At 34.9% G+C, this 27,914-nt stretch overlaps 5 protein-coding genes and 1 long non-coding RNA gene across 7 annotated transcripts; 4 read left to right on the top strand and 2 right to left on the bottom strand.

Annotated features, from left to right (window-relative positions):
* Positions 1-8,702: 8,702 nt before the first annotated feature.
* On the bottom strand, positions 8,703-10,080 carry LOC106328399 (plastid division protein PDV2-like). The gene is made up of 2 exons (XM_013766835.1): positions 9,654-10,080; positions 8,703-9,465 (listed from the first exon to the last, which is right to left on the bottom strand). The coding sequence occupies exons 1-2, from the start codon at positions 9,951-9,953 to the stop codon at positions 8,851-8,853; spliced, it is 915 nt and encodes a 304-aa protein (XP_013622289.1). The 5' UTR covers positions 9,954-10,080; the 3' UTR covers positions 8,703-8,850.
* Positions 10,081-14,614: 4,534 nt separating this feature from the next.
* LOC106330415 lies at positions 14,615-15,775 on the top strand. Its single transcript, XM_013768884.1, has 3 exons — positions 14,615-14,768; positions 14,946-15,163; positions 15,391-15,775. Exons 1-3 carry the CDS (start codon positions 14,615-14,617, stop codon positions 15,451-15,453), a joined length of 435 nt encoding a protein of 144 aa, XP_013624338.1. The 3' UTR covers positions 15,454-15,775.
* A 421-nt stretch (positions 15,776-16,196) lies between these two features.
* On the bottom strand, positions 16,197-17,630 carry LOC106332535. Of its 2 annotated transcripts, none has more exons than XR_001268109.1 (4): positions 17,554-17,630; positions 16,477-16,989; positions 16,338-16,381; positions 16,197-16,233 (listed from the first exon to the last, which is right to left on the bottom strand). It is a non-coding gene; the product is annotated as an uncharacterized LOC106332535 (long non-coding RNA). The 2 variants fall into 2 exon arrangements; XR_001268108.1 differs by lacking the exon at positions 17,554-17,630 and adding an exon at positions 17,147-17,216.
* Positions 17,631-18,416: 786 nt separating this feature from the next.
* Positions 18,417-19,264, top strand: LOC106332534. The gene is made up of 2 exons (XM_013771002.1): positions 18,417-19,021; positions 19,211-19,264. Exons 1-2 carry the CDS (start codon positions 18,530-18,532, stop codon positions 19,247-19,249), a joined length of 531 nt encoding a protein of 176 aa, XP_013626456.1. The 5' UTR covers positions 18,417-18,529; the 3' UTR covers positions 19,250-19,264.
* Positions 19,265-22,699: 3,435 nt separating this feature from the next.
* Positions 22,700-24,800, top strand: LOC106330416 (putative F-box/FBD/LRR-repeat protein At4g26350). Its single transcript, XM_013768885.1, is given in 6 exon segments — positions 22,700-22,869; positions 23,735-23,852; positions 23,854-24,171; positions 24,173-24,214; positions 24,297-24,434; positions 24,519-24,800. Coding segments are annotated over 6 exon segments (1,068 nt in total).
* A 1,627-nt stretch (positions 24,801-26,427) lies between these two features.
* On the top strand, positions 26,428-27,342 carry LOC106333437 (MLP-like protein 165). Its single transcript, XM_013771879.1, has 2 exons — positions 26,428-26,706; positions 26,918-27,342. Exons 1-2 carry the CDS (start codon positions 26,529-26,531, stop codon positions 27,193-27,195), a joined length of 456 nt encoding a protein of 151 aa, XP_013627333.1. The 5' UTR covers positions 26,428-26,528; the 3' UTR covers positions 27,196-27,342.
* Positions 27,343-27,914: the final 572 nt, after the last annotated feature.

Genomic DNA, 27,914 nt, shown 5'->3' on the forward strand with positions numbered 1-27,914 from the left:
GTTGGTTTCTGATGTTATTCGTATTGGTTCTGGCTTGGTACCATGAACTGAAGGTTCAAGTAAGTTTGGTTTTGTTTCGTTGTTATGGCCACTGCATCGTTTCCTCTCTCGTTAAGAGTTTCGGCTGTTCAAAGTGTAGAAAGATTAATATTATTTTCCTTTGTCAAGGACTGTCTTTAGCTTTGGTTATATGAGTCTAGAGTTGATGTAGCGGAAGCTTTATAGGATAGAACTAGAAATCCATTGATTCTAAGAATACCCGAAAAACTAGAATAACACAAAGAATCTTATTTAGTCTAAGAATACCTAAGAATCAACGTCTTCTTAAATTCGTTGAGATCACCTATAATCTACCGAAAACAAGAAACAAAAGAGAAATCTCTTAACTTTTAATAATAATCAATCAACTCCATACAAACTTAAGCCTAGATGACTATATATAATAAAACCATAAAACCCTAAAACAATAAAGATAAGTATCTAAATTAATATAATTAATAAAATAAACAATAAGATATTTGGAAATATTCCAAATATGTATCTTCATCATTTTTTCCGGGTTGGAAAAGATTAACCTTCAAATCTTGTTCTTCTGTAGATATTGTTTTTCTTTTATCTTCTTTGCTCGTTGATTCCACCATTGATACATCTTTGAATTATTCATCTGAATGAATATGTTTTCAATGTATTTTTCTAGAACCACCGTGTAGTCACACAACTCTTTAATTTTTAATGCCTTGATCAATGAGTAGCCAAACGATTCCCAATCTTCCAATGCACGTGTAGTGCATTTACTTTCAGTTTTGATTGCACTCATGAAATCTCTCACGTATGCTTTTGTGGTCATGAATGCATCCTTGCTGAAAACAAAATCAATGGGCTCGAGCATCATCATGTCCTCACCATATCGATCATAGATGGCAGGACCAGTAATTTCTTTGTAAATAATTACTTCACTTTCCACGAACAAATTCTCCATGATCCAGAATCGAGTTTTGATTAAGACACCAAAACACCAGCTCTGATACCACCTGATGTAGCGTAAGCTACGATAATGCAAGTAACCTATTGATTCTGAGAATACCTAGGAGACGTTGCTTTCTTGAACTCGTTGAGATCCACAGATCTACCGAAAACAAGGTTGAGAATACTCTTCTCAGTGCTTAACAAAAACTCTTTATAAAATATCAATATTAATAATCTGAATACAAATTTAAGCCTAAACGACTATATATAAGAAAACCATAAAATCCTAAAATAATAAAGATAATTATCTAAAAACTAATAAAATAAATAATGTTGTGAATCGAGAGAAAGAGGGAATCAGTTAATCTTATTATTATTCCATAGACCATGATACATATATATATGAATACAAGAGTAGGGTTTAGAACCTCTAGAAGATGAGGGCCTATATGGACATCCACATAATAGTTCATAACACTCACCTTTGGATGTCCATTATACAAAATAAATCCTAAAACGCATAAGATGATGCCTCATTAAAAACCTTACTAGGAAAACTCAGTGGGAAAAACTATAGTTAAGGGCAAAAGAGTGCAGCGCGCATCTACTTCCCCCGATGAGAACATAACTTGAGATATCTGATATGACACAATCCAATGTGATGAATTAACTTCTTTGTCTTGAGCTTGGACCAGTTCATTTCTCTTGGCAGATTTGACACTCCTCACTGAAACTTGAATACCTTGATGACCGTAGTATAAAATGACTTCAAACCACTTGTAAATCGGAGGTAAAATCCATTTCTAACTTTAGGCATCGATCTAGCTCTGGTAAGATGAAAATACCGAGCGGTATTTTGAATATCATACGATATTAGGTATCTGAGACAGCTTGTACATGTCCCACGAAAACAGTCATATCTCGAGTTCTATAATGGAGAATGACTTGATTCAAATTGGAGATGAAAATAGACTCAAAGATCTTTCTCTGGACACAAATTTAATATTTTTATTCCATCTATAAGGTCTCCTTTGATTGGAAAAATTTTGACCTTCGATTCTGTCTCAAGAATGGAATGTGTTCATACATTGATTCTTCTTCAAGTATGATTGATCTATCTCATTTTATCCTTCTCTTAGTCTCAAATATATCTTTATCACTTAAGTGATAACATTCCTCTCAAGGTATCTATCATTTGCGTGTTCTTTGTTGCCTCGTTAAAACCTTGACATGGAAAACCCAATGGGACAAAACCATGATAAGGAAAAAGAGTACAACCACACACATCATCATATTCTCCCCCTGGAAGCATCATCTTTGGGAAATGTATTCTCATCATATATATCATCCTTTTAGGAATTGCTATAAGCATATCCTTAGTGAATAAGCTCGTTTGATTGTCAGATAATCTTTTAGACCTTTGCACTTATGGTCTGTAGTATCTCTTTCACACAAATATCATATCTTGGTCTTTTAGGACTCTGTATTCAATTTTTTTTTTTTTTTGACAATCTTCTAAACCTTCACATTATGCATACTTATACATACGAGTTATCCTTTTGCTTCTCGTAAAAGTTACAATTATGACTATCTTTCTTGTCATACGAAATCACATCTTTCAATCATGAAAGAGATCAGTAAATTTTCCAATATTATGGTACTCATGACCAATAATTATTTTCACATATATTCTCAATATACTCACGTGGAAATGTTCTCGAGAACTAGCACTTACTGCTTCTAGCAGTCCAAATCCTTATGGGGTTTACTGCTTCTTGCAGTTTATCATTCCAGTGGCTCTTAATTCTTTTTCTTTGTTGCCAGACTAAAGAAACTTGAAAGTTGATGCTTCCACCACATAATGATGTGTTTCTTATAACAATTTCAGGTCTTTGTGAGAACTCTTGTGCAACTACTCTTTTGCATCTCACAACTATTCATCATCTCATTCACTCTTTCAGATAAAGACCCATTTGTGTGCCACTGGTTTTGCACTATTAGGTGTACGACAGTGTTTTTAAAACCGGACCGGAAGCTGAACCGGAAATATTTTGGGTCACGGTTCAATATGGTTCGACCGGGTCAAACCTGGTTCAATAATATGGTTTAATTTTTTTAGTATTTAAATATAAAAGTAATATTAGTAAACATGATGCATAGTTAAAATATTAATCAATTTTGAACATAAAATATTATAAATATAAATTAGTTTCTTGTTTATATGAATGCTTTATAGATTTTTGATAGTTTTAGTGGTTTTTATTGGTTTAATAAATTTAAAATATAATCCGGCTATGTAGCCGGTTCTTGGTCGAACCAATTACTAGACCAACCCGGCTATATAACCGGTTCATGGTCGAACCCGGTCCAACCATCGGGTCGGTCCGGTTTTAAAAACACTGTACGGACTATCGGTCTGAATTCTCTTCTCTTTGCAAGAGATTTAATCCTTCATCTATTGCTTATTTCCATTTTGGCCTATCATTCTCTTTGTGTACACTTTTTAATAGATGTTTCATGATCTTCATTCTCATCAACTGCTACATTGCATGCATAAGTATTCACGACGTCGATTTGATATCGGTTCATATTGTTCCAGACATGACATAGCTATTTGAGATTTTTTTATTCTCAGATACCTGAATTCTTTCTTGTCATGTTTTCTATCTCTTTTCGAGATCCTTAATTTTTCATTCCTCGATTATGCCATTCTCATTCATGCTCTTTTTCTTTTCCGAGGATTATTTTATTTGGAACCGATAGGTCTTTCACGCTTCAAGCGCTCTTTAGACTCATTAGCAGTTTGATATTGTCCTTCTGGGACATCCATTTTAATTGGAGCATTTACAGCTGGTACTTGTGACTTAATCACTTTCTTAGGGTCAGTAAATGAGCCTTGCAACTCATAAGCTAATCTTTGTAATAGAATTATCTCCATACATTCATTTTGGACTACTATTTACGCTCTTTACTCCGATGATCAATGATAATTCATCCAACTCATTTATTCTCCAGCTGTTTATTTTCTCCTCTTAGTGTTGGATAGACTAACTATGAGTCTTTAAATAAAATTTATAATATCATCAATGGAAATCATATCTAACATATTAATAACCTCTTTCGAGGTCCCATATTTTTGCGGTGTGATGGAGCAACTACAAATTATCCAAATTCTCTAGATGGGGATCTTTGTTTCTTGACCCAAAACAAATTTGATGGGGAGAGTTCTTAAGAACTCTTTGGCATTATGCGAATCAGTACTGCTGCGTCTTAAGTATGAACATTAGCTACGAGATGTTCATCATGTATCTCGACATGCATAAAATAATTATCAAAGGGTTGTGAATTCACCAGTATTACCAATAGGTCTCGCAAACATCAGGTTGCGAATATGTGACAAGGATACATACGACCTTCTTATCGATGTTTTAATTATTAACATATGGTGGATGATCAGTCCACCAGTGGGTTGTGATCAAGTCCACAAACATCTCCTTGTATAAATAGATTCCATATCTATTCAGCTGGTGAGAACCATATTATTATATTTCCTTGTACGCAAGCAGCATATAACAGATTATTGGTAAGAATCTTCTGGTTCTTTAACGAATGTCCATATGATTGTCTTTCGCTTAATTACTAACCCGGGACAGCAGAACCGGTTTGCCAAACATTACCTTTTTGGTAAACTTATTGTTTACTATTATATTTATCTCCATTTTCAATCATTGTGTAGTACAATACAATAGTGCCTTGGTAATAATTCTGATTGAAGATATTCAACATTTCCATTTACTTGTTGTCTCAAGAATATTAGATTCTAAATCTCATGGTGTTATTTTATAAATGACTCTTTAAATATATTTCCAGTTTGAACATACTTCTCGATGTTCACTTACTAGAGATGTGGGATTCTCTAATTCTCCCCCTCGAGATAATGACACTTCAAGTTCATATATTTAGAATTTAATTCCATTTTAGAATCAACAACATACCCAACTTAAGGTCATGTGTTATATCTTAGATTCTTTTGACTTTTGAAATTTGGAAAAATATAACGCATTAACGATTTTAAGTTGCGTTCCCATAAGCAAGCATGTATCTTCTCCTCTAAAGCTTCCAATAATCTTGATACTACTAGACATTGTACTCACAATAAATTTCTTTCAATCTTTAGATGAATGAATCATATATATTCTTTATTATCATCTTTATTTTCTCAACTTCAAGTGAGAGTATGAGTTCTAAAAAGAAACTCTTTGGATCTTGACCTTATTTATATCCATATTCACATCTACAATCACTTTTATACTTTCTTGACCAATGTTGATTTTCTTTCTCAATATAAAATTTCATATTCTCTTCAAGAGAATGGATCATAATCAACTAGACGTGATTTATCATCTTACGCCAATAGCTCGTTATTTTTTGAGTCTCAAGGAGACAAGATACACGTATAAACTTGTTTAATCTCTTTTCTCAGTCATGTGTCTGTTGGACAACATTACATGTATGAAAAATTTATTTTCTAATATATATGCATCATAAAAAATTTCTTCGAGAAATTTTGCTTTTAAACTTAACATCCAACATAGTTGAGATTTATTTATAGACTTCAGGTATTATAATCTCCAGAAGCAAAATAAATAATGAGCTTTATATAATCACATTAAGATGATTATACCTTTTTGGATTGTTATCCAAAAATTTATGGATATTTTAAGGTCAAGTCTTAAACTTAAAATTCTCATATATTTAATGGTAATAAACTATAACATAAAACACATATGTCAAATTATATAGAGATATATATTATCATAAACATGTTATTTTAGAAATAAATAATATTCATATATTAATTATTTTATTCACTATCCTTTTACTATCATGCCATTAATCATTTTTAGATTATATTGATTAACTTTTCAACAAAATATTTAAACGACTCAAATGACATGTATGATTAATTTATTTAATCAAAGCTTTATTTGACTATAAATTATTATTAAGCATGATAGGGAATATAAACTTATCTCGATAGTAGAAGTAAAACATGAATTGGAAATCTGGCATGAAGATGATCTTTAAAACATTTTCTGTCTTTCGGCCAGGTAGAATCTCAAATATACATAACCCTGCAATATTTAAAATTGCTCATAAAACATGGCTATATTGATATGTTAGTAAACATCAATATATAATATCAAAATTAATTCTGTGGCATTATCCCAATACTATTACTAACAATACATAAAACATGTGTAGTATTCAAAAGAATAATATTCGTTAATCTATGGACTAGAGACCAAACATATAAAAGGAATGAGCGGCAGAATATACAAATATGATTTTAAATCAAGCATAAAGAATAATGACTATAGAACCGCTAGAACAAATACACTGTAATGCATATGAAACCATAAACATGATAGAAGACGCATATTATTACTTGTACATGAAGTTCGACGAATGTATCAACTGGTGAAATATAAATTAGTGAGAAACAAGAACCACTCATATAAAATAATATCATTTATTGTATTGACAGCAATAGGTCAAACTCAGACTCATATTATATTGCTAAAAGAACAAAGTATATATGTGAATAATAATACCATGACTATGTCATGTGTTAACTGTATGAATGAATTAAGTAATGAAACAATAACCATATATACTGACGTGTAACATCAACACATATGACAATAAAGAGTATCAACTATAACAAGAAATGATTCGTAGGTTTTAATTGTAGTTATAGATTCTAACTTTTAGTTCACAGTATCAACAATAAAAATAGTGAGTTAAGCGGTGATGGTTATAACTTATAATCAAACCGATTGATTTTCATAATAAAACAGTAAATAACAAAGAAGGGCTCTTGATAACCAAACCTATTAACAATAAGCGATACAAATTACAGCCTGTAAAATTAAATTAAACTAGTCATCTTTAACAGATGGACAACCATTGACAGTCATAAAATTAATCTGAATGCTATAATCGAAGTATAATACAAAGCCGTTCTGTTATCAAAAGACTACTTATTTTCTCTGGTGATTTATTAAATTAATAAAACCAGATCAATAACGATACAATATATTTCAGAAAGTTGACTACGCGATTAGCTACTTTATGAGTATAAAAGAGCACCAGTCAAATCAAGTCGTTCAAAGCAATAGCATCTCGAGTAATTAAATTTTGAGCAAACAAACGAAAAAGAAACATGACCAACAAACGATTCTCTCATAATAACATAATAATCAGATCTAAATAATTGGTTAAAGCATGATCGATTAAGTATGATATTAAAGTATAGAGAGTAATCCTTATCTTGATGGTAGTGGTAGCAACATCAATCGAAGGCGTCAAAGATGGATACGAAGACCCCGTCTAAGAGCGAAACGAAGATGACGTCATAAGCTATGAGGAATTTTTTTTTCTTTTTTTCATGGCGAGGGTTTTAGATTTTTCGAAGTGTTGTGAATCGAAAGAAAGAGGAAATTGGTTAATCTTATTATTATTTCATAGACCACGATACATATATATAGAAAGACAAGACTAGTTTAAAACCTCTAGAAGATGAGCTTATGAACCTATATGGACATCTACGTAATAGTTCATAACAAATAACAATTGTCCCAAGTATTTATCTGCATCAGGAGTACTCTTGTAATTTTTGTAGTTTTTCGAGTGTCACCTGTTGTTGGGTTTAAATCGGCCGTTGTTTGGGTTCATGTCTCCCTGTTATAGGTTCTAGGATCTCATTCTTGTATGTTCTACAAGTTTTATTAATCAAAATTAGGGCTATTCAATATGGTAAAACCGAACCGTACCGAACCGAACCGAACCGAAATAGACAATATGGCTTGGTTTTGGTATATACCATATAAACTAACTATTACCATAATTTTATAGTAATAAAAAAACCTTAATTTGTAAAACACTTGAACTATAACTAAATAACAATACATCGCAATTCAGACCTCTTATTTTCTAAGTCTTTTTTGATCTTTTTTGATTAATTTTAGTCTTCACTAAATTAATATGAAGATTATAAATTTGATGGACAATAATTAATGAAAAATTTTCACAATTTTTTTCTTATCTGTAAACAAACAGAGTTTCATGTTCAATTGAAAAAACATGACTTTAATGAAACACTAAATATGGAAGAGTGAAAAAACTTTTCTTTCATGTTTCTGTTTTGTTTCATATTTTTATTTTCAAAATTTGAAGCTTTGATTTTAGTTATAGATTTGATTATTTTATTTGATGGTAGAAGCATTTTTACTTTTTTGTTCATTTATTTGAACATGTAATATATTTTTAATAAATGACCGTGTTGACAATATGACTCTAAAATTCATTTTATATGATCTCAAACTAAATAATTATGTTTTTTTGGTATAAAACCGAATAAACCAAAAACCGACGGTATATAAATCGAACCGAACCAAAGTAAATATGGATTTAGAATGATAGTTATATTTTACTAACCGAAATACCGAAAACCGAAAAAAACCAAACCTAAACCGAACCGATATCCGGATTGAACACCTTCAAAATCAGATGGGAAAAAAAATGATGGAAAGATCCATATGTTTTAGGTTTGGATTTGGATAATCCGATTGAACCATGGTTGGGTTTGTAATTATTCAAATTCATTAAGTCCTTATTAGATGTCTTTTACTCGTTTTCTGATTTAAAAATATTCAAAAAGAAAATCTTTTTAGAACTGGGGCATATTAGAATTTTTTTGATAAGGTTCTAGGGCTTTTTAGAATAAAGTCCCATCTAAAGAGAGACAAAAGGTTGAAACTTTACACACTGAACTCAGGAGGCATTGATAATAATATTACAGTGGTAGGGCGTTTTAACAATTCAACCGTATCCGTAAGTTACATCTCGTTTCGGTAACACCGAGTGAAAGGGTATCTCGACTCTTTCCTTCACAAGACACCTTGCTTCACCGTCTTCAATCACTAGAACTTTCCCTGGAGGACATTGGTTCGATGTTCTCTTCCCTCCGACTACTCTCTGCGGGAGAAACTTCAGCGACGCGCCTCTTTTCCTGATCTCTGGACCATATCCAGAAGCATACAAGATTGAAATCACACCGAAGATTGGAAGCATGATCTTGGCAACAGAGCCTAAGAAGCGAACAACTCCATGGGGACTTTCAACCTCTGTTTCCTTTCTCACGTGTCCTGACCCAAACCCGTTTGCATCGGATATCTTCTGCTTAGACGGTAAATGAGGTAGGTAGCCATTATTGTTGTTATCTAAACCGAGGGAGAGAGGAGGATGAACAGGGTAAGGAGGAAGGAGAAGATCGTTCTGATAGTCAACTCTTTCGCCAGCAAAAGTCGAAGCCTCGCGCAGTACTTGGAGCTCTTTCCCTTTGTAGTCCTTGAGCTTCTCAAGCAACACCTTCCTGCTGTAATCAATCTCAGAGAGAGCCACTTGCTTCTCGTATTGTTGCCTTTGCCGTAGATTCTGGTTTTTATCACAAGAAAACCAATCAATACCATGATAGATAATAGATCTTATTAACTGAGAATTAAGACAGTTGAAACCAATTCAGACCAAATCAATGTTTCAACTAAAAGCCACAAACTTTGGTCTGGTTTTGGCTAATTGAGACAAAAAGACATAGAAGCAGGTGAAATCTAGGGTTTTAGAACCTGTAAAGAAGCAAGCTGAGACTCTAGGGATTCTAGAGCATCGCGGATACGCAGAAGCTGTTCATCAGCTTCTTCTTCCTCCTCCTCTACATCTCCAGAGCTGATTGAGTCAAAATCCTTATCTTGATTCGCAATAGTCTCATCCTTCTTTCCTTCTCCGGGAAAAGAAAGCTCGTTTCCGCCGCCGCCGTGGCCGTCGTCGCTGACGGCGGTGCTGGAGCTTTCGATACAATCGGTGATCTTGAGCCTGAGCTCGGTAGCTCTGGCTAAAATCAACCCGATGCCTTCTTCGTCTTCCATTTTCAGGCGAGTGAAGGAGAAGATTAGGGTTAGGGGTTTTGTAAGGTAGTGAGGGGAAGAGACAAGTTTGATTTGGATTCGTCGAGAGTGTTGTTAAACAGAACGCGTGACTGTGGTTGGCTAATACTCGGATTTCAGATTTCTTTCTGCTGTTTCTTTCCTGGTTTTGATCAACGGCCACAAAAATTCAACCCTTTTTTTTCTTTTCTTTTTGTTATTTCAGTATTTAGGAGAAAAAAAGAATAACAAAGGGAAACTGATAGAAGCCACTTTTGGTTTTAACAAAAAGATGACAAAACATAACATTCTTTACGTACATTAAAAAAAAAAACAGATTTGAAAACTTACGAGATAATTGAGGAAATTCAAAAATTTCCCTCATATTCCTTCGATAGTTTAAGGAAGATTTACGATGATTTTTTTTTGGCATCGTAATCTCTTCACAATTCCGCCTCAATTTTGCGAGGACAATATTCTTTTGCGATTTTTTTCTCGCAAATTGTATGCTTTCTCTTTGAGAATTTTTTTAGTATATTTTTTTTTTTAATTTATTTTCACAAAAATAGCTTTCAATGAAAAAAATGACCAAAATCTTTTTTATTAAAAGATAAAATGCATTTATATCATAGGTTAACTAATTTAGATTTAGGGTTTAGAGTTAAATGGTGGTGTTTTGAAGATAGGGTTTCAAATTTTTTTTAAAAAAATATATAATTTAAAATTTTAAAAATAAAAAGAGGTTGTTTTAATCATCTTCTTCCTTAAGTGTTATTTTTGTGACAAAAACTTAAAAAAAAATTATTTGAGAGAATTGCCCTTTCTCCTTTTTTTTTTAAATGTATGCTTTCTTATTATACTGCGAGGGAAGAATACTGAAAGTTTAAGCTTTTGAAATTTTATATTATCTTAGTGGTCCAACATGTTTATACTAAAAGATAAAGATGATTTAGAAAAACAGTACAAAATCTAAATTTTGTTTTCATCGTATAATGACATTTTCCAAATCCAAATATTACAAGTACTAAATTGTTTACCATTTGATAAAATTGAATTGAAGAAAATTACTAAATAAAACTGATAAACTAAAGATGCATTTATAAAGAAAATAACATACTCTAGTTTGCATTTAAAGGATGAGCCTGAGGCAATATATAAAGATTATGAATTCTTATCTCGTTTGATAACCAAGATGAAAAGATTCACGGTGTGCCAACGGAAAACTACATCAGTTAGATATTTTCTTGAATTTTTAGGATTTGGGGTTTTGAACTTTGTTTAACTGTTAATTACATTTTCCAAATCCAAATATTACAAGTACTAAATTGTTTACCATTTGATAAAATTGAATTGAAACCCAAATTAAAATTACTAAAGAACACTGATAAACTAAAGATGCATTGATAAAGAAAATAACATACTCTAGTTTGCATTTAAAGGATGAGCCTGAGGCAATATATAAAGATTATGAATACTTATCTCGTTTGATAACCAAAATGAAAAGATCCACGGTGTGCTGACGGAAAACTGCATCAGTTAGAGATTTCTTGAATTGTTAGGATTTGGGGTTTTGAACTTTGTTTAATCGTTAATTACATTTTCCAAATCCAAATATTACAAGTACTAAATTGTTTACCATTTAACAAAATTGAATTGAGACCTAAATTAAAATTACTAAAGAAAACTGATAAACTAAAGATGCATTGATAAAGAAAATAACATACTCTAGTTTGCATTTAAAGGATGAGCCTGAGGCAATATATAAAGATTATGAATACTTATCTCGTTTGATAACCAAATTGAAAAGATCCACGGTGTGCCGACGGAAAACTGCATCAGTTAGAGATTTTCTTGAATTGTTAGGATTTGGGGTTTTGAACTTTGTTTAACCTTTAAGATTTTGTGCAAATAAAAGAGCCAATAATTAATGTTATTTTATTTTAAAAGTAAACAATTAACATACAATATCTAAAAAAATAAGTAAAACTTAAAATAAGTACAAATATATCCAACTTTTTTTGGAAATATATTATGCTATGATCATTTATATCTTTTTTATAATATTATTAAGACTGTTTTAATTTTTGTTGCTTACTTTTTAGTTTGGTTAGACAAAGTTGGTTAAGTGGCAAACTAAATAAACTATCTAGGGTTCTGCTTATTGGTCACTATGGGGCTTTGTTATAAGTTAAAACAAATTGGCGATATATACACACACTAGTGGTACTCCGGCGCTGGGTTCGTATATTTTATTCTTACATGAATTTACAATTCATTTTATGGTCTTAGTAAATAGAATATGTTCAAAAGTATGAAAATGAAAATATGTTGAAAGAAAATGATATTTTTTTCCGATCCATTTGATAGTTTTTAGCGACTATCGGGTATTACTTTGTTTTAAAGTTGCTTATTTCATATTAGAATAACATAAGTGGTTGTGACTAATCGATTCAATAAAAATAGAATAAAAAGCCGATAGTTATAATAAAGTTAATTTAGTTAAAACTTAAACATAAAGTAAAGTTAATGTTTTATTTAGAGAACATTCTTATACTGTTAAGTGCCATGTGGACAGGTATATAGAAGGAATGCCATTTGAAATTTTATTTTATTTAAGTACCAAATAGTACTTGCGGGCGAGTGAGCAAATGATCAAATAATATTTATATTATTTAAAGTTTAACAAAATTTTAAAATTTTAATTTATTTTTATTTAAAATAGTATTAAATTTTACTATTTGTTGGTTTTTCAAAAAATTACTATCTATTTGATTATTCCATTTAGAGATTATATACTTGTTCGTCCATTAATTTTTTTCATCAAAATGAATTTGTTTTAATTTCTTAATTTTTTTTTCTAATTTGACAATGATAATAAAAAAAAAATATTAAAAAAAAAACAATTGTGATTGATTGTGTTGGCTTATATTATTTTCTTTTTATATGTTTGTTTTACCTTTTATTCTATACATTTTTATTTAAACTGTTGAGTTATATGATGTAGCTGATTCATTGTAAACAAAAATATTTCTTGACATTGATAACCGAGTAGTAATAGATTAGCTGGAAAAACTTAACTTATTAAAAGCAGTGAAAGTGAGCGCGTCTTCATAGTCAATCAGTCATCGGACTTGTTGAACTCACTATTTCTCTTCTTCTTTGTGGAGCGCCCTTCCTCCAGAACTGCTGCATCCTCTCATGTATTCTTGTCAGCTACATGTGACATTGGGTTCACTTGGAGCAGCCGTTTGCCCATCACCATTCCCATCAGCAGTGTTTCCTCTAATGTCCGAGTCCCTCATGTTCTCACATGGATGACTTCTTTTCACAGCTCCAACACCAGGCATGTAATCACCGGGTTGTCACTGCCACCCTAGCGCATTAACAATGTTAAACCATGATCAAAACATCTGTAGTTTCCCGACATAGCATAAAGAAGTTAATGTACTGACTTGATTCTCAAAATTTGGTTGGGCTGGGCACTAGTGAGAATTGTAAATGAACTCTGATGTTTGGATGAGAAGTTAATCGAGAAAGCTTCAACTGGAGCCCTGCGTTCTGGTGAGGGATAATATTTCAGTTACTTGAATATGCAGTTTACATAAAATACGGACAGAGAAATGTGTGTAAGTTGGTAAGTGTTAGCATTTGTTGGGAGACCTCTGCAGCCCTGGTATTTGTCAACTAACTTATTACAGTATCAAAAGCTGCAAACTCAGCTGAGTCAGATGCATCGGAGACGGTCACATTAACAATTTCAGAATGTGACATATAATGTCTATAAGAGTTTACTATCAACAAAGCTTGAAGGAGGAAGGATTTTGTGTTGATAAAACATTACCCCACAACCCCAACTGCGTTCTCCTCATTACATGAAGCGCAAGTGAAGGAGGAGAAGCCTTGTTGCAGTATGCGAAAACACTTCGTGCACAAAATGTAGTACCATCAGTAGGTGGTATCAATGCCAGTTACTACCCCAGTGCATAGGAACTCAACGGTCTACAACGATGTAAATTAAGAGAGGCAAAGGTTATCTTCTTGTGTTTACCTGTGGGGAGGCGTTCAAAACAAAGGAATTAAGCTCAGCCAAAGTTACCGACTCTATCTTCCTCACCCCACCATATTTCGTAGCATTAGAGCTTGAGCAACACATTAGGTTCATGTTCTCCCTCTCTCTCAAACTAATATAAGCAAAGAACACCTTATAGTTGAGCTGTTAAACTCAGACACAATTAGTATTAGACATGAGTTTAACAACATTATCACCAAACACTTGGCTGTGTATGAGTCAACTTGTTGAAAGATAGTACTGAGTTAACACAGAACTTACAATCCAACCTTCATAGTTGTAGGATTTGTAGATCCAGGAATTCTTCTTCGCTGATTTTGATCTCCATTAACGAGCTTATTTTGGAAACAAAAACAATGGCTAACGTTAACAAATGTCGACTCAAAACAAATATCATTAGCTGCGATATATCCCTCTTAGCGTCCAAACTAATAACTTTTTCTTAAAATAAAATATTTCTTTTTGATCAAAAATAGATATATAATTCAAAATATTTTTTCTAAAATAAAACAAAATGAAAATATTATTAATTTAGATTTTTTAAAAAAATTCGGATAGGACCCCCGAAACTTCAAGACGAAATCTGCTTCTCCCTATGTACTTCTTTGCAACTCCTATTCTTAAGTACTTGGGCCAGCCTGGCGATATAGGCAAACACACCGGTACCACAGTTGCTTGGGTCATCCCTATCCGTTTCGCATTTGCCTTCGTTTTTCCTCTCAACCACTCATTGCCAGCTCAGGAACATGGTATATATGTAACATGTTTTAGTCTAATTCAGTTTTCATTTAGATAATAATCAGTCACAGTGACAGTTAATTATCATTTGGCAGCTTGTCCTAGCATTTTCTAGCATGTATATATATGTTATTGATACTGTTATTGGTAAATGATGTTTGGTTAATAGTGGCTTACGTTACCACCAGGTGATTGTAATAACATCTGGAGTGGCACTTATAGTTCACATATTTGTGTTGGCTTTTTGTGTTCGTTCTCAAACTTGGAGTCATTGGGACTATGGCTACTGTTAACGGGGCATGGTGGTTCAATGCACGCATCTTATTTACTAACACCACTTGTGGTGGTTGTCCGCTCACTTGGACCAGTTTCTCCATCGAAGCTTTCACAGGACTTTGGGAATTCGGTAAGCTCTCTTTGTCCTCCGAATCATGATCTGACATCTTGGAGAATTGGTATTATAAGATTTTAACTCTCATGACTGGAAATCTGAAGGATAAAAAAATTGATGTCGTCTCCCTGTCTATATGGTACGTCACTGAAGATTACTATACTAAATATGAAAAAAATTCATATCATATTTAATTATTTATTAACTATAATTGTATAATGCCAATTAATGTTCATTGGTAGCATGTCGATACATGGACTGGAGCTGATGATTCCAATTGCTTTACTGCCCGGGACCGGGGATAGCCATTCTTTCGTATCATGACAACCTCGAGCATGAAATATAACACCCTCCGTTATCGTTTAAATCCCGATCACCTTGCCGGCAAAGAGAAACTCAGTTGGATGTGATGAATGAGAGAACAATGACAATCCAATGGATCAATTTACTGTGATTAGAATTGTAAACTTGCTTTTGGCACATGGTTTTTCAAAAGATTTGGCTACAGCCTTGGCATGAGGAACTTCACGACTATGTATTTCACGCTCCATCCATGTCACACTCAGATAGAATATGTTGTACATGTAACCACAAATCAAAGGGTGAGTTTTAAAAAAGTCTAGTAGAAGATGGAAAGGGAAAATAATTAACCTTTTCTTGAGAGTGCCATTCTCGATCAGCTCTTTGATCTTCTCCTTAAAAGGCGGTTCAGCATGGCCTTTGAAGCCCCTTTTGGTATCCATGAAACTGCAGTGTTGGGAAAATTATCCAATATCGATGAGATGAAGATGGTATTAGACAACTAGAAAATTTAAGAAAAAGACTCTTAATATTTAGGAAAGGGTTTACTACAAAGATTTTGTTTTTGGAAACTCTCTCTTACAAATATTTTCTCTCTTTGTTTTTCTTGATTCTTGGATGATTACAAATGGTGCTAAGCACCCCTATTTATACTAGTAAGTGGAGACTACAAGTTAGTTCTACACACTTCATCTTCTACACACTTCCTTTTCTACACACTTCTTCATCCTTCTCCATTTTTCTCTAGATATTTCTTCTTCTTTTTGGGCTTCTTGGGTCTTGGGCTAATGAGGGAAAAACCCAACACATCGTGAAGTGAGAAATTACTTCAGATCAGATACATAAAGCATACTACGATAATACCAAACATATTCACAAAGTAGCTTACGTTTTAGCAACTTGTTTTCCTTTGCCAATTGCATCACCAAATATCTGAGCCGAAACAGAATTCACATGACTTTATCTGACAGTACAATTGAAAGCTTGAAGACAAATATCTATTTTTAAAAGGAGATGGAGAGGCTTACATATGATATGCCCGATGTATGTGTGAAATCTGGAAAATAAAGAAGATTCAAAGAACATGCTAAGAAAGGTATCCCCTTTGCTCTTCTTTTTCTTCTCCTCAGATGCTAGATGTTGTAGCTGCAAATAGAGAGAGAGAGAAGAGAGTCATATCTGAATTAGAACATGATTTTTATGAGCTCTAAGAAATTCAAAACCACAGAGAAAACATATATAAGAAAATAATCATATAACCCAATCACGCATAAACTCAAGATAAAACGCCTCCCCTGTTTGTATGGAGTAGTTAAGCACTAACTTAGCATCTGAATTCTGAAGCATTAGGATTGGAAGGTCAAATAGAAGCACTCGTGCTTCCTGATAAATCAGGCATAAACAGTTGAGGGACATCTCGTTGTTTCCATATGCAAGTTCCATAGAATTCTGGAAAAGCTATGATGTCTAGGCTTAGCCATCACAACAACACAATACTCTGATCAACATTAAACGATGTTGGGGATGATTAAGCTGCAAGCCTGCAATCAAAAGAAATGAGGATATAGCTCTTAGTACTTCCATGGCAAAGATCAAAAGATGGTGAAGATATTAAAAAAAAGGCATCAAATCTTCCAGAAATTAAAAAAAAAAAACTTTAGACATTCTTATGCTTTAAAAGAAAAAAACAGCAATTACACATCATTTGCTTGAGCAATTTTCCAGTGGGTGAGACGTCAATTTCAGTTGTAGGACTTTGATTTTAAAATATAAACAAATTGGGAAACACTGAATAAGATGGAGACAGTTTCCAATCTTATGGAGCGCTTTTAAAAAACTAAATTTTACATTCGTGTTCCTTTGTATGATTAGAACATGCCAACAAAGTCAGAACTGACATGGTAACCTAGGCGAAGTGGTAGTTCTGTAGCTCTCTTTCGTTCCTCCTCGGTCCATGAACTGGACCAATAACATATGAGAGTTCAGACACTCGGAAGACCGTTATGGACACTACAGATCGCAAACTCATTGGTGAGATATACCATAATGCAAATAGATTCTTTGACATTATTAACATAATACAACTGGGACTGTAGAAGTAGTACCTGGCCATGGGCATGACTTTACGCTGCAACTTCAAAATCTGTCTGCTCTCTTCTTCAGCGTCTATTGAAGACTGAAACCCTTCTTTTTTTGGGAAGAGATTTTCAGGATTGAATAGAACCAACTTAAAACGAAGTGGTTTGTAAAGAAGGAAAATGAGAGAGAGGTGAAACAAATTCATTAAAAGGATATTGAAGAACACCATTGATTGATAGCAGATGAGGCTTAATAACAACAAAGATTGGATGGAGAGGAATAAGAGAAGACGAAGTGGAAGAAGAGAGTCGTTAGTGTTTTGGATATGAGCTTTGTCAAATGAAGGTCATCTGGGCCTTTAAAATTAATATAGAGCCCAAACGCAGTCTTTAGAATTTTGTTATCGAGAAAGCAGTGATGATGTGGCAATATGAAAGATTGTTATTGGTTGTTTTTTTGTGCCGAGGTAGACACCCTAAACACTCCCAATATCCCATTTTAGTATTGTAAGATATAAACAACGATTTCTATTGCTTATATATATATTCTTTATAATGAAATTCATCTCTAATTTCCATATTATTTCAATATTTTGATGTTATTTTATACTTTTAAAGATGTAATTTAAGAAAAATAATTGAAAGAATCATAGATAATCTTGTATATATGTTTGGTCAAACCAAATTAAAAAAAAATAAACGTTGTACACTATGAACTGAACCGTCAGCAAAAGATATTATAAACAAGTTTAAATCTGTATCGAGTACCAAAGTATTATTCTTTCCCACGTCCCAAATGAAGAATCAGGTGGTGCATTTTATGTTCCTCATCGACCGTTCAATCATCAGTCTAACATCCAATCTAACGGCTTAAAATCACATAACAAAGAAATTTAATTTTTATAAACTTTCCCCTCGATAAATGACAATCCCTCATTTCTTCTGATTCCCGATTAACCCGAAAGATGAATCACAGCCGTCGACCGGGCGTTTGAACGGTCAGATGTCCATTTTGAATGAGATCGTATCCGTCGCCGTGGGTTTCTACAAACGTATTCAAGCTCTGATGTCGACTAGTGACCAATCACCACCAGTTGCCACTGAAACGCCGTTGCTCGATCAAGAACAGCCTCCGCCCGACGAAGAAGACGACGACCTCGGCCAAACGCTGCAAAGGCTAGAGATGTTTCTGACGCTCCTCGGGTTTAACCAGTCGTCAACGCGAAGCCTCGTCTTGTCATGGATCGTGTTTTTGACGATCGGTTTGGTGCTTCCGGTGACGGTGTTGGAGCTAGGACATTGCAAAGGGTGTGAGACGTATCAGAACAAGAGCTTCGAGCTCAACATCGTGGTCTCGCAGGCGTGTCTGGCTGGTGTCTCTCTGCTCTGCGTTTCGCATAACTTGAGGAAGTATGGGATTAGAGAATTTTTATTTGTTGATCAACTCAGTGGTCGTATGGGACGGCTCAAGGATCAGTATATGCAGCAAATCTCGGTGATTTGATTCTTCTTCTACTTTTTTTTTTTCCTTCTGTGATGATTCTTGGTTGATTATGAAGGATCATTGGTTCTACATATCATATGACCTGCTTCTTCTTCTTGTATGTGCATGCATCAATTCTTGAATGTGTTTTCAATCTTGAAAACTGAAATTGACATTTAAATCTGTAGTGTGCTTTTCTAGGTGGAGGTTTTGGACGGAACACCGTCTTTGAATGTCTGAAACCGCAACATGTTAGTGCTAGTTTCGTCCCAAACCTTATCGGTATTTTTACATTAATTCTAGAATGTATTTTTTTAGATTAGGAAGAGGTTTTGAGCCGAAGTCTGTTTTTAATGTCCAAAACGATAATATAGTGAAGTTGCAGGTACTTGATCATCATATGTAATAGAATAAAAGATTATACGATGATGATGTAATTGTATTTATACTAGTAAGTGGAGACTACAAGTTAGTTCTACACACTTCATCTTCTACACACTTCATCTTCTACACACTTCCTTTTCTACACACTTCTTCATCCTTCTCCATTTTTCTCTAGATATTTCTTCTTCTTCTTGGGCTTCTTGGGTCTTGGGCTAATGAGGGAAAAACCCAACATGCAGTTATCATTATGCAAAATCAACTGAACAGAGCAACAAAAAAGAGTTATGAAATTTACTTCTGCATCAATCATAAAAGCAAAACCCAACATTGAACTAATCAGCTATCGAGCAGCAGCCTTGGGTCAATTTTCAGGCAAAAGTTAACATAAAAAGCACAGTGTAAGACCTTACCAACATGCTTCACAATTTGAGATCATAACACAAGTTTGAAAGAAAGCTTACAGTCAGAAATAGAAAGTACAACACTCACTGGTCCAAGACAAGAGTGTGCTTAGAGTAGATTGCTCACAGTTTCTGGTCCCTCTTTAATGATAAGATCCTCTAAATTCTTGGCTAATCTTATTGAGAAATCCTCTTTAATTTCGCCTGCACAAAATATTCCAAGGTTAAAATCAAAGATCACTCTGATATTATCCATAGCTGGAATTTAGAATCCTTCACACCTGGATGATGAAAACGGCAATAATGAGGGCAGTCTATGTGCAACACAAATGGTGCAGGTAAATCAAAGTTTTGATGCAGCACTTGGAGCCTGTAAGAAGAGAGGATCAATGTTGATGGATTTATTAGGAAAATATAAAGAATATCTGAGGAACTATATTCATTCTACCTGGACAAACTTATTGATATTAAAATGGAGCTATGGTACCTGAAAATCATAACACCACACTTATAAGCACTTTGAGATCTTATAAAAACAAACAACACAAAAAAATGACAAGAAACTAGATTTCTTTTTCGCGATAACACCACACTTCTCACGATTTCTTTCTCGCGATAAATTTCTTCTTCTCAGGCCTTCCAAGTGCGTTGTTGTAATACCAAACCAGATTGACCTGCATTATACATACATGATATTTATAAACAATTATTATAGGTAGACAGCTTAGAAAATAGGAGATATAGAAAATCATATAGTTTGGGAACCACAAACATGTGTATCATTGGCCTCATGATCCACTATTTGTAAAAAATGCTGTAGCCATTTTTTGGGCCATGGAAATATCTGAGATCCTCAACAAATCCTGTTTTTGCAGGAAAAGGATATCTTTTTTTTTTTGGTCAAACAACTCATTTTATAGATCTCTTACTCTCCAACTGAGGAGCAAATGTTCAAAGAAAGATACAACAAAGCCGCTGCTGTAATAGCAAGATGGAAGACATAGATAGCATAGATAATGACAAACCTAAAACTTAATACACTAAAGATGAAGAGTGGTCCTCTACACTCGACTTCGGTAATGCTAAGAAGAGGAAAGTCGAGTTGGGGATTATCGGCTACATTTAGTAGTCCTACACCCGAGATTGGAACAGCACATTGTGCTAGTATATCAATCCTGAAATCGGCTATAAACGCAGAGGTGACAATGCACCGAAATGCTGAGCCTTTGAATAGAACGAACATCGACGCATTTGTAGCTATCGACATCAAACTCCCTGCAACAATACCACTGAAAACAAGTGGAAATTTTGGAAAGAGCATAAACTCCTTAAAGGAGAAGTCAACCAGATTCTGTGGAATACATAACCTATTAAAAATTGTCAATCCAATCTGCCACAGAGGAACTGAAACAATCTTCTTTTTAAAAATATCTAGAGTGAAACTGGGAATGGAACTGCATACTGCAGTAAGGAGTAGCATAAAAGCTACAGATTTACCCCCATAGGTCTTATGAAAATACGAGGAAGCTATTGGTATGGGAGAATTCAAATATAGATGCATAACCTGGTCTAACGGGAGAGAAAGAGAGCTTGGGATGATATCAACAGAGCCAGCTGCTCTAAACTCTAAAGCCTGGGAAGCAATCTGCAGAACACACTCCTGAAAGGTGAGGAGAAAAGTGGAATAAAACAGATCCGGTGTCTGCGAGAGATGGTGGCTTGAGGAGGCGGTGAGAGATGGTGGGAAACGGCAGTATGAGTCAGCGGCGTGAGACGGTGTAGAACGTGTAAGATGGAGTGATACGACGGTCTGAGACGGAGATAGACTCGCAGTCCATGGCCAAAGATTGAAATGGTGATGATAGAAAGTCTGCATACTGCAGTAAGGAGTCGTATGACAACGACACTGATTCATTAAACCAAAATCTTTTGAGAGAGGAAGCTCTTTGAAGATTTGGTTGCTCAGATTCAGATCTGTAACTTTTAGATCTAGATCTGTTAAAGTAGAAAGCTCAACAACGATGGAAACGGAGGTAGCAAGTATTGTCAAAGTTGAAGGAGGGTCAGGTGGGTCTGGTGGTTCTGGAGAATCCGGCAAAGAGAGGCCGGTGACAACGGCAGCCATTGAAAGGACGGAGACGAGCTTTTTTCTTTTCTCTCTGGAGCGTTTTTTACTCCATCTAAGAAGCTATATCTTCATTATGAAAATAACTTGTAAAAATTCGCAGGAAAAGGATATCAAAATGATCAAATCGTATTTAATCACTATAATGCGCTGCGTCGTAATAGAGACAGGAAATAGCAGCAGACTGTAGAAAAAACACTATAAACGCTTCCACACTCATTAAAAATCAAAGACTCGGTAAGAAAAGATGCGTATGCATGCTTGCATCAAGACATCAAAGTCGTCCATGTATAAACTTATGCAAGTAAATGGCTTGTGAACTGAGACTTACACAGAATCAAGATCCTCTTCTCGATTTGGTTGAAGTTGTGTTGTTCATCGGCCGGAGATCGAAGATTTATAGTCGAACCTTTCGTCAGTTACGCTGGGAGAGGATGTGTCCGATTGAGTGCTTGAGAGTGGGGTAAATGGGGTACTGAAGTAAAAGCTCGGAACGAAGGACTTATTAATGCAAAACTGGAAACGTTACGTTGAGCTGGTGGGAGGAGTCCGGAGGTTCCAGCAAACGTTTTTCAGAAATTCAGACGGTGCCCTAAATTTGAATGGGGCAGTAATGAATATACAAAACAACTGGCCCAGCACAGAATAATGAAAACGAATGACCCAATCAAGAAAGGCAATCAAACTTTATTATTATAGATAAATACCTCAGCAGATCTTGAGATAAAAGATTAGGGTTTTCCTCTACTTACTTTTTGTTACCCTAAAGGAAACAAGAGAATGGGTATGATTAGTGACTTACCTGACCACATGCTCCCTGAGATACTCTCATGGCTTCCAGCAAGAGAAGTGGTGGCGACGATGCTTTTGTCCAGACGATGGAAGTTTCTTTGGAAGCAAGTGTCAAAATTTGATTATAATTTTAGCCAAAACGATGGCAAAGACTTTTCATTCTTCTTTGCCTTTGCCATGAATGAAAAGTCTTACCCCACCCAAGATCTGATCAGGAAGTGGAACTCCACTCTTGGTTAACTACTTTAACTCTTCCTTTGCCTGCTGATGTTGTTGATGTGGTTGAATGGAAAACTGCTGATTATCCTTTGAATGTGTTTAATGCGCAGGCGACTTGGGAGGTCTTGCGACCAAAACAAGAGTTACAAGTGTGGCACGACGTTGTGTGGTTCAAAGGAGCTCTCCCGAAGCACGCGTTCACTATGTGGGTGGCCAACTACGACAGACTATCTACTCGAGCGAGACTGGCCGCATGGGGTCTCCCCATTCCTGTTAGCTGCCCCCTTTGCAACACAGCGCCTGAAACAAGAGACCATCTCTTCCTCTCTTGCCAGTACAGCAACGACGTATGGTCCCAAGTCTTCACCAGATGTGGTCCTCCTCATCAGAGTTTCGCAAACTGGTCGGAGCTACCCTCATGGATTCGAGCTCCACACTCCCGGAGGATGCTGCTGCTGCGGAAGTTGGTTTCTCAAGCGGTCGTATTCCACCTATGGAAGCAAAGAAATAATTTGATCCATAACAATGTTTCCTTGCCTGCAACTGCAGTCTTCAGAGGGATTGATAGGGAGATGAGGAACCTGATTTCTGCTAAAAGGTCTAATAAGCTATTTACTGCACTTATGGTGATTTGGTTACGTTAGGTGCTCTTATCTGGCCATTGTTTTGGTTGTTATTGATCCATCTTGTTTTTTTTTTCTTTTTGCCAAGATGTTTCAAACTCTAGATCTTGTTCTTGCAAATCTCTTTTCATTTATACGATATTTACAACAAAAAAAATAAAAAACAAAAAAATAAGAAGACAGACTTTTCATTCTTTGTCAACAGGTTTTTGCAGTTACATGAGGGTCAGGTTTTTACAAGTTTAAAGTTATCGGTCAGTCCATATTGCAACACGAGAAATGTCGGAGCCTGGATTGACTTTGGCAGTTTCCCGGAAGGTGCGTGGCCTTGAAATCGACCTTACCGCCGCCCGTAACCCGATGATCACTACTCTTTCAAAGAGTCTGTACACTTGTGGGACACTAACTTGTTTGAAGGTAAAGGCCCTTGTACTCGACGACATACCTGAAGAATATCCAATTTGTCTCGCATCGCTCCGTTACTTGTACCTCTCCGTCTCAAGTCAAGTGTCTGCCCACATGTTTATCGGTAAGCTTACGGCTGGTGCTCCTCTTCTAAAGAAGTCAATTGTACGCGGTGACAATGTCTACAATAATCAGTTTCTTGATTATATGGCAAGAAAAAAACTCATTGAAGAGCTTTACACTGTGCTCATCAGAGGTAAAAAATATTACGCAATATGTGTTTAACTAATTAAGTACTTAGAATATATGGATACTCACATGGTAACTCAAAAATGTAGTGGGATCCCGTCACCATTGGCCCTTACTTTGGTAAGCTTGAGCATTTTTGTATGTGCACATGTTCTCCCTTGTGGTGGGATTCGCTTATCGCATTTCTTCAATATTCTCCTAAACTACGCTATCTCCAGCTAACCAAGGTGCGATTTTTGAAATTCTGATAAATAAAACTAGAGATTTATTATATGATGTTAACATCTTTTTAACTTTGGTATTCTCATCAGTCTTGCAACTTGCGACGTTGTTTCCTTTGGGCGGAGCCAATTACTACTAGTCTACCCAAGTGCTTGTCATCCACACTTCAAACCTTGGAATGGAGAGATTATACGGATACTCAATTCGACAAAGATGTTATCTCTTTTCTCCTCAAGAACGTTACGTGTTTAACAAAGGTGAAGGTCGTCCCCGTATTCACCACCGCTGGTCATATTGAGAAGCTTCGAATCCGCACCTACCTCTCAAACTTGTCTAGAGGTTCGACTGCGTGTCAGCTTATCTTCCCCTAAACGATAGTATCAAGCTCTTAAGATTTGTTATACTCATATATTTTTTTGTTTGCGTTTACTTTTCTAGTGTTTTGGTCCCTTGCACGAACCTTGCAATTAATAAAAATAAAACATAACGAAACGATGTTGTTGCATTCACTCATTTGAAACTGGATCCCCACATGATTGTTGTATCATAGAAGCAACGGTGACCAAGCAAACTTTAGCTTTTGCCTTGTCAGAATCCAACACTTTCTTTGAAGCGATGATGAAAATTTTATATTTGATGTAATGCTTGCCACAAACGAGAATATAGACATCAGCTCCACCTATCAGCTAAGTTCGGATCTCATAATCCTCACCAGTACAGTTAGAATTGTCACATGATCAATGATCTCGTTCTACATCACGAGTAGGCTAATTGTGTATTTAAACAGTTTGAGCGTCATCTGTATTGCCAAGGATCAAGTTCGTCACAAGAAAATCAACCATATTGATGTGAGATATCACTTATTGAAAGATGAGAAGAGAATTAAAGTGAAGAAAGTGGAAACTGCATATAATATTGCTGACATGTTTACTAACTCCTTTCCTCGCAGTAAGTTTAAGAATTGCTTTCACTTATTGAACATCTTTACATGTTTTGTTTAATCTGGTCCGAATATGCATCTTATCTGAAGCAAAGAGAAAATATGGTATATCTGCCTATGGGAATTGAAGCGTACAAGCATTAATAAACCATTAGTCAAACCACTGGACTAAGGGTGTGACTGGGTTTCCCGCTACCACCCGCAAACGCAGCTTTTGCGGTTGGTAGCGGCTGTTGGCGTTTGGCAACAATCGCTCAAACCGCTCCAAACCGCTCTAAACCTCATAAATTCAAAAGCTGGTTCCAGCTAGCGTTTGCGGTTGCAGGCGGTTGCGGGATGATCATTTTTTTTCTTTTTTTTAAAACAATATAAATACAAAAATAAAAATATTCAATAAAAATTTTAAATTGAAATTATAAAAATACTAAAATATATTTATTATACTTTACTTAATATTATAAAATTTTAAAATAAAAATATTTTTTATAATTTTTGAATAATTTAAAACTATAACTTTCTAAATATAATTTTTATATTTATTATAACATTATGATTTTTAATATTTTTATAATTATATAAAATGTAAATATTGTTAATTTATTATTTAACCGATGCTGCATTAGGTAGTTAATCAGTCATAAGTATCCCGCAAACGCACAAATTTCTAACCGCAGAACCAGACGTACAAATCTCTTAAAAACCGCTAGAAACCGCAACCATCTGCATCCGCAAACTCCCGCAACCGCAACCGCAATCGCTGCGTTTGAACTAGTCATGCCCAAACGAAACTTTCATATCCAGCTATTACGTTAGCAGTGAAAAAGTGAATCTATTATTAAATTTATATAATTCCCTATAAATAATATGAGCAATAGTCATTAAAATACAGTTTAAGGTATAACTACTTCAAATATAGGCATTAACAATTATTGGAAAGAGTTTTATAATGCACAATCCAAGCGTATCAAGGATGAAAGATCTAGTAGTTGTAATAAGAAATCTGTTAGATATGAACGATGTAGACAAAGAAGTAATTCATATTCTTCATCCAATATCTCTATAAAAGGAGTTATGAAGTCGATACAAGGCAGTCTCACTGAAATTCCATTAATTCCATCTAATAGGTGACCTTGAGAAAAAGAAAGCAACCTGATAAATAATGGTAAAGGAGGAAGTTGAGGTAGACGTGGAGATCAAATCTCCGGCTAATAAGTTCCACATGTTCGTCGGAAGATTACAACATGTGCCCAAAGCCACTCGCTACATTCAGGGATATGATTTGCTCGAAGGGGACTGGGGCATGGTTGGAAGCATAGTCTTGTGGAAACTAATTTCTGGTATTGGCATCACTATAACCTCTTTTAATTCTATTTATCAGTTCGTTTTCGTTCTACTCTTCTTTGATTTGAATGCGAAGATCTTTTTCTTGAAAATGGTGGTGAGATATCATACGAGGACTTGGATATAGCTGGAATATAAGATTTTAAGAGATTTTTTGCTTTGCTTGTTTCTTTGATTTCAATCCCAAGAAAACATGTTTTGGTGTAGATGGAGAGACAAGAGTGTCGAAAGATAGGATCGAGGCGATGGATTTTGAGAAGAAAGTGATTCAGTGGAGAGTTTTAGAGGGACCTCTTAAGACAGAATACAACAGCCTCTTGAAAACGATGAAGGTGAGCCCTAACCATGGAGGACCAGGAAGTACGGTGAAGTGGAACGTGAAGTACGAGAGGATTGATGAGAACGTCGCTCACCCTGAGAGACTGCTCCAGTTCTTGGTCGAAGTGACTAAACAGGTCGACGGATACCTCTTATCTGAGGAATAAAGGGTCTTCGGCTGGCAAATTGGCAATATGCCAATATCTAAATAATTAATGCTTTCTTGTGAACTTAAGAATTAGAATCTGTAATTTCTTGTTTTTATTACTCAAACATAAGGTGCATTTATATATGAGAATTACAAAGAGATAAAAGGAAAGACATAAATATGGAAAGTGTACAAATATAAGGAAAATGAAATAGAGTTTCATCACGGTCGGTTTCTTGCACTCGACCATCCCACAATCTGATCGGACATGTTGGATCATCGACCTTAACCAGACGACCTCGCGGCTGGCCTCATGAATGGCCAATATTTCCGAGTGATTAGACGAAGTGGCCGCGATCGTCTGTTTCATGGAACACCATGATATGGTCGTACCTCCATGTGTAAAGACCCCTATTCGGGAACGCGCTAGGCGCTAGTCAGGCGGTCGGGTTGGGCCTAGCGCCTAAAGAAAAAATCGGGGATTAATCGGAAATTATGCGGGGCGGATTTGTTAGATGGTTTACTATGTTATAAAACATGTTAATCTTTAATTGTGTATAACATTAATACATTTTCATGTTTAAGATTGTATAAAACACACAAATAGAATATATAAACTTAATATAGTGTAATTTTCATCAAAATTATGAATATAAATGATATTTATAAAATTTTAGATCAAATAAATAAATAAAAATATTATTAAAAATAAAAAAAATAAAAAAAATAAAAAAAATA

Source organism: Brassica oleracea, chromosome C3 (genome assembly GCF_000695525.1).
Source record: "Brassica oleracea var. oleracea cultivar TO1000 chromosome C3, BOL, whole genome shotgun sequence".
Classification (NCBI taxonomy): Eukaryota; Viridiplantae; Streptophyta; class Magnoliopsida; order Brassicales; family Brassicaceae; genus Brassica; species Brassica oleracea.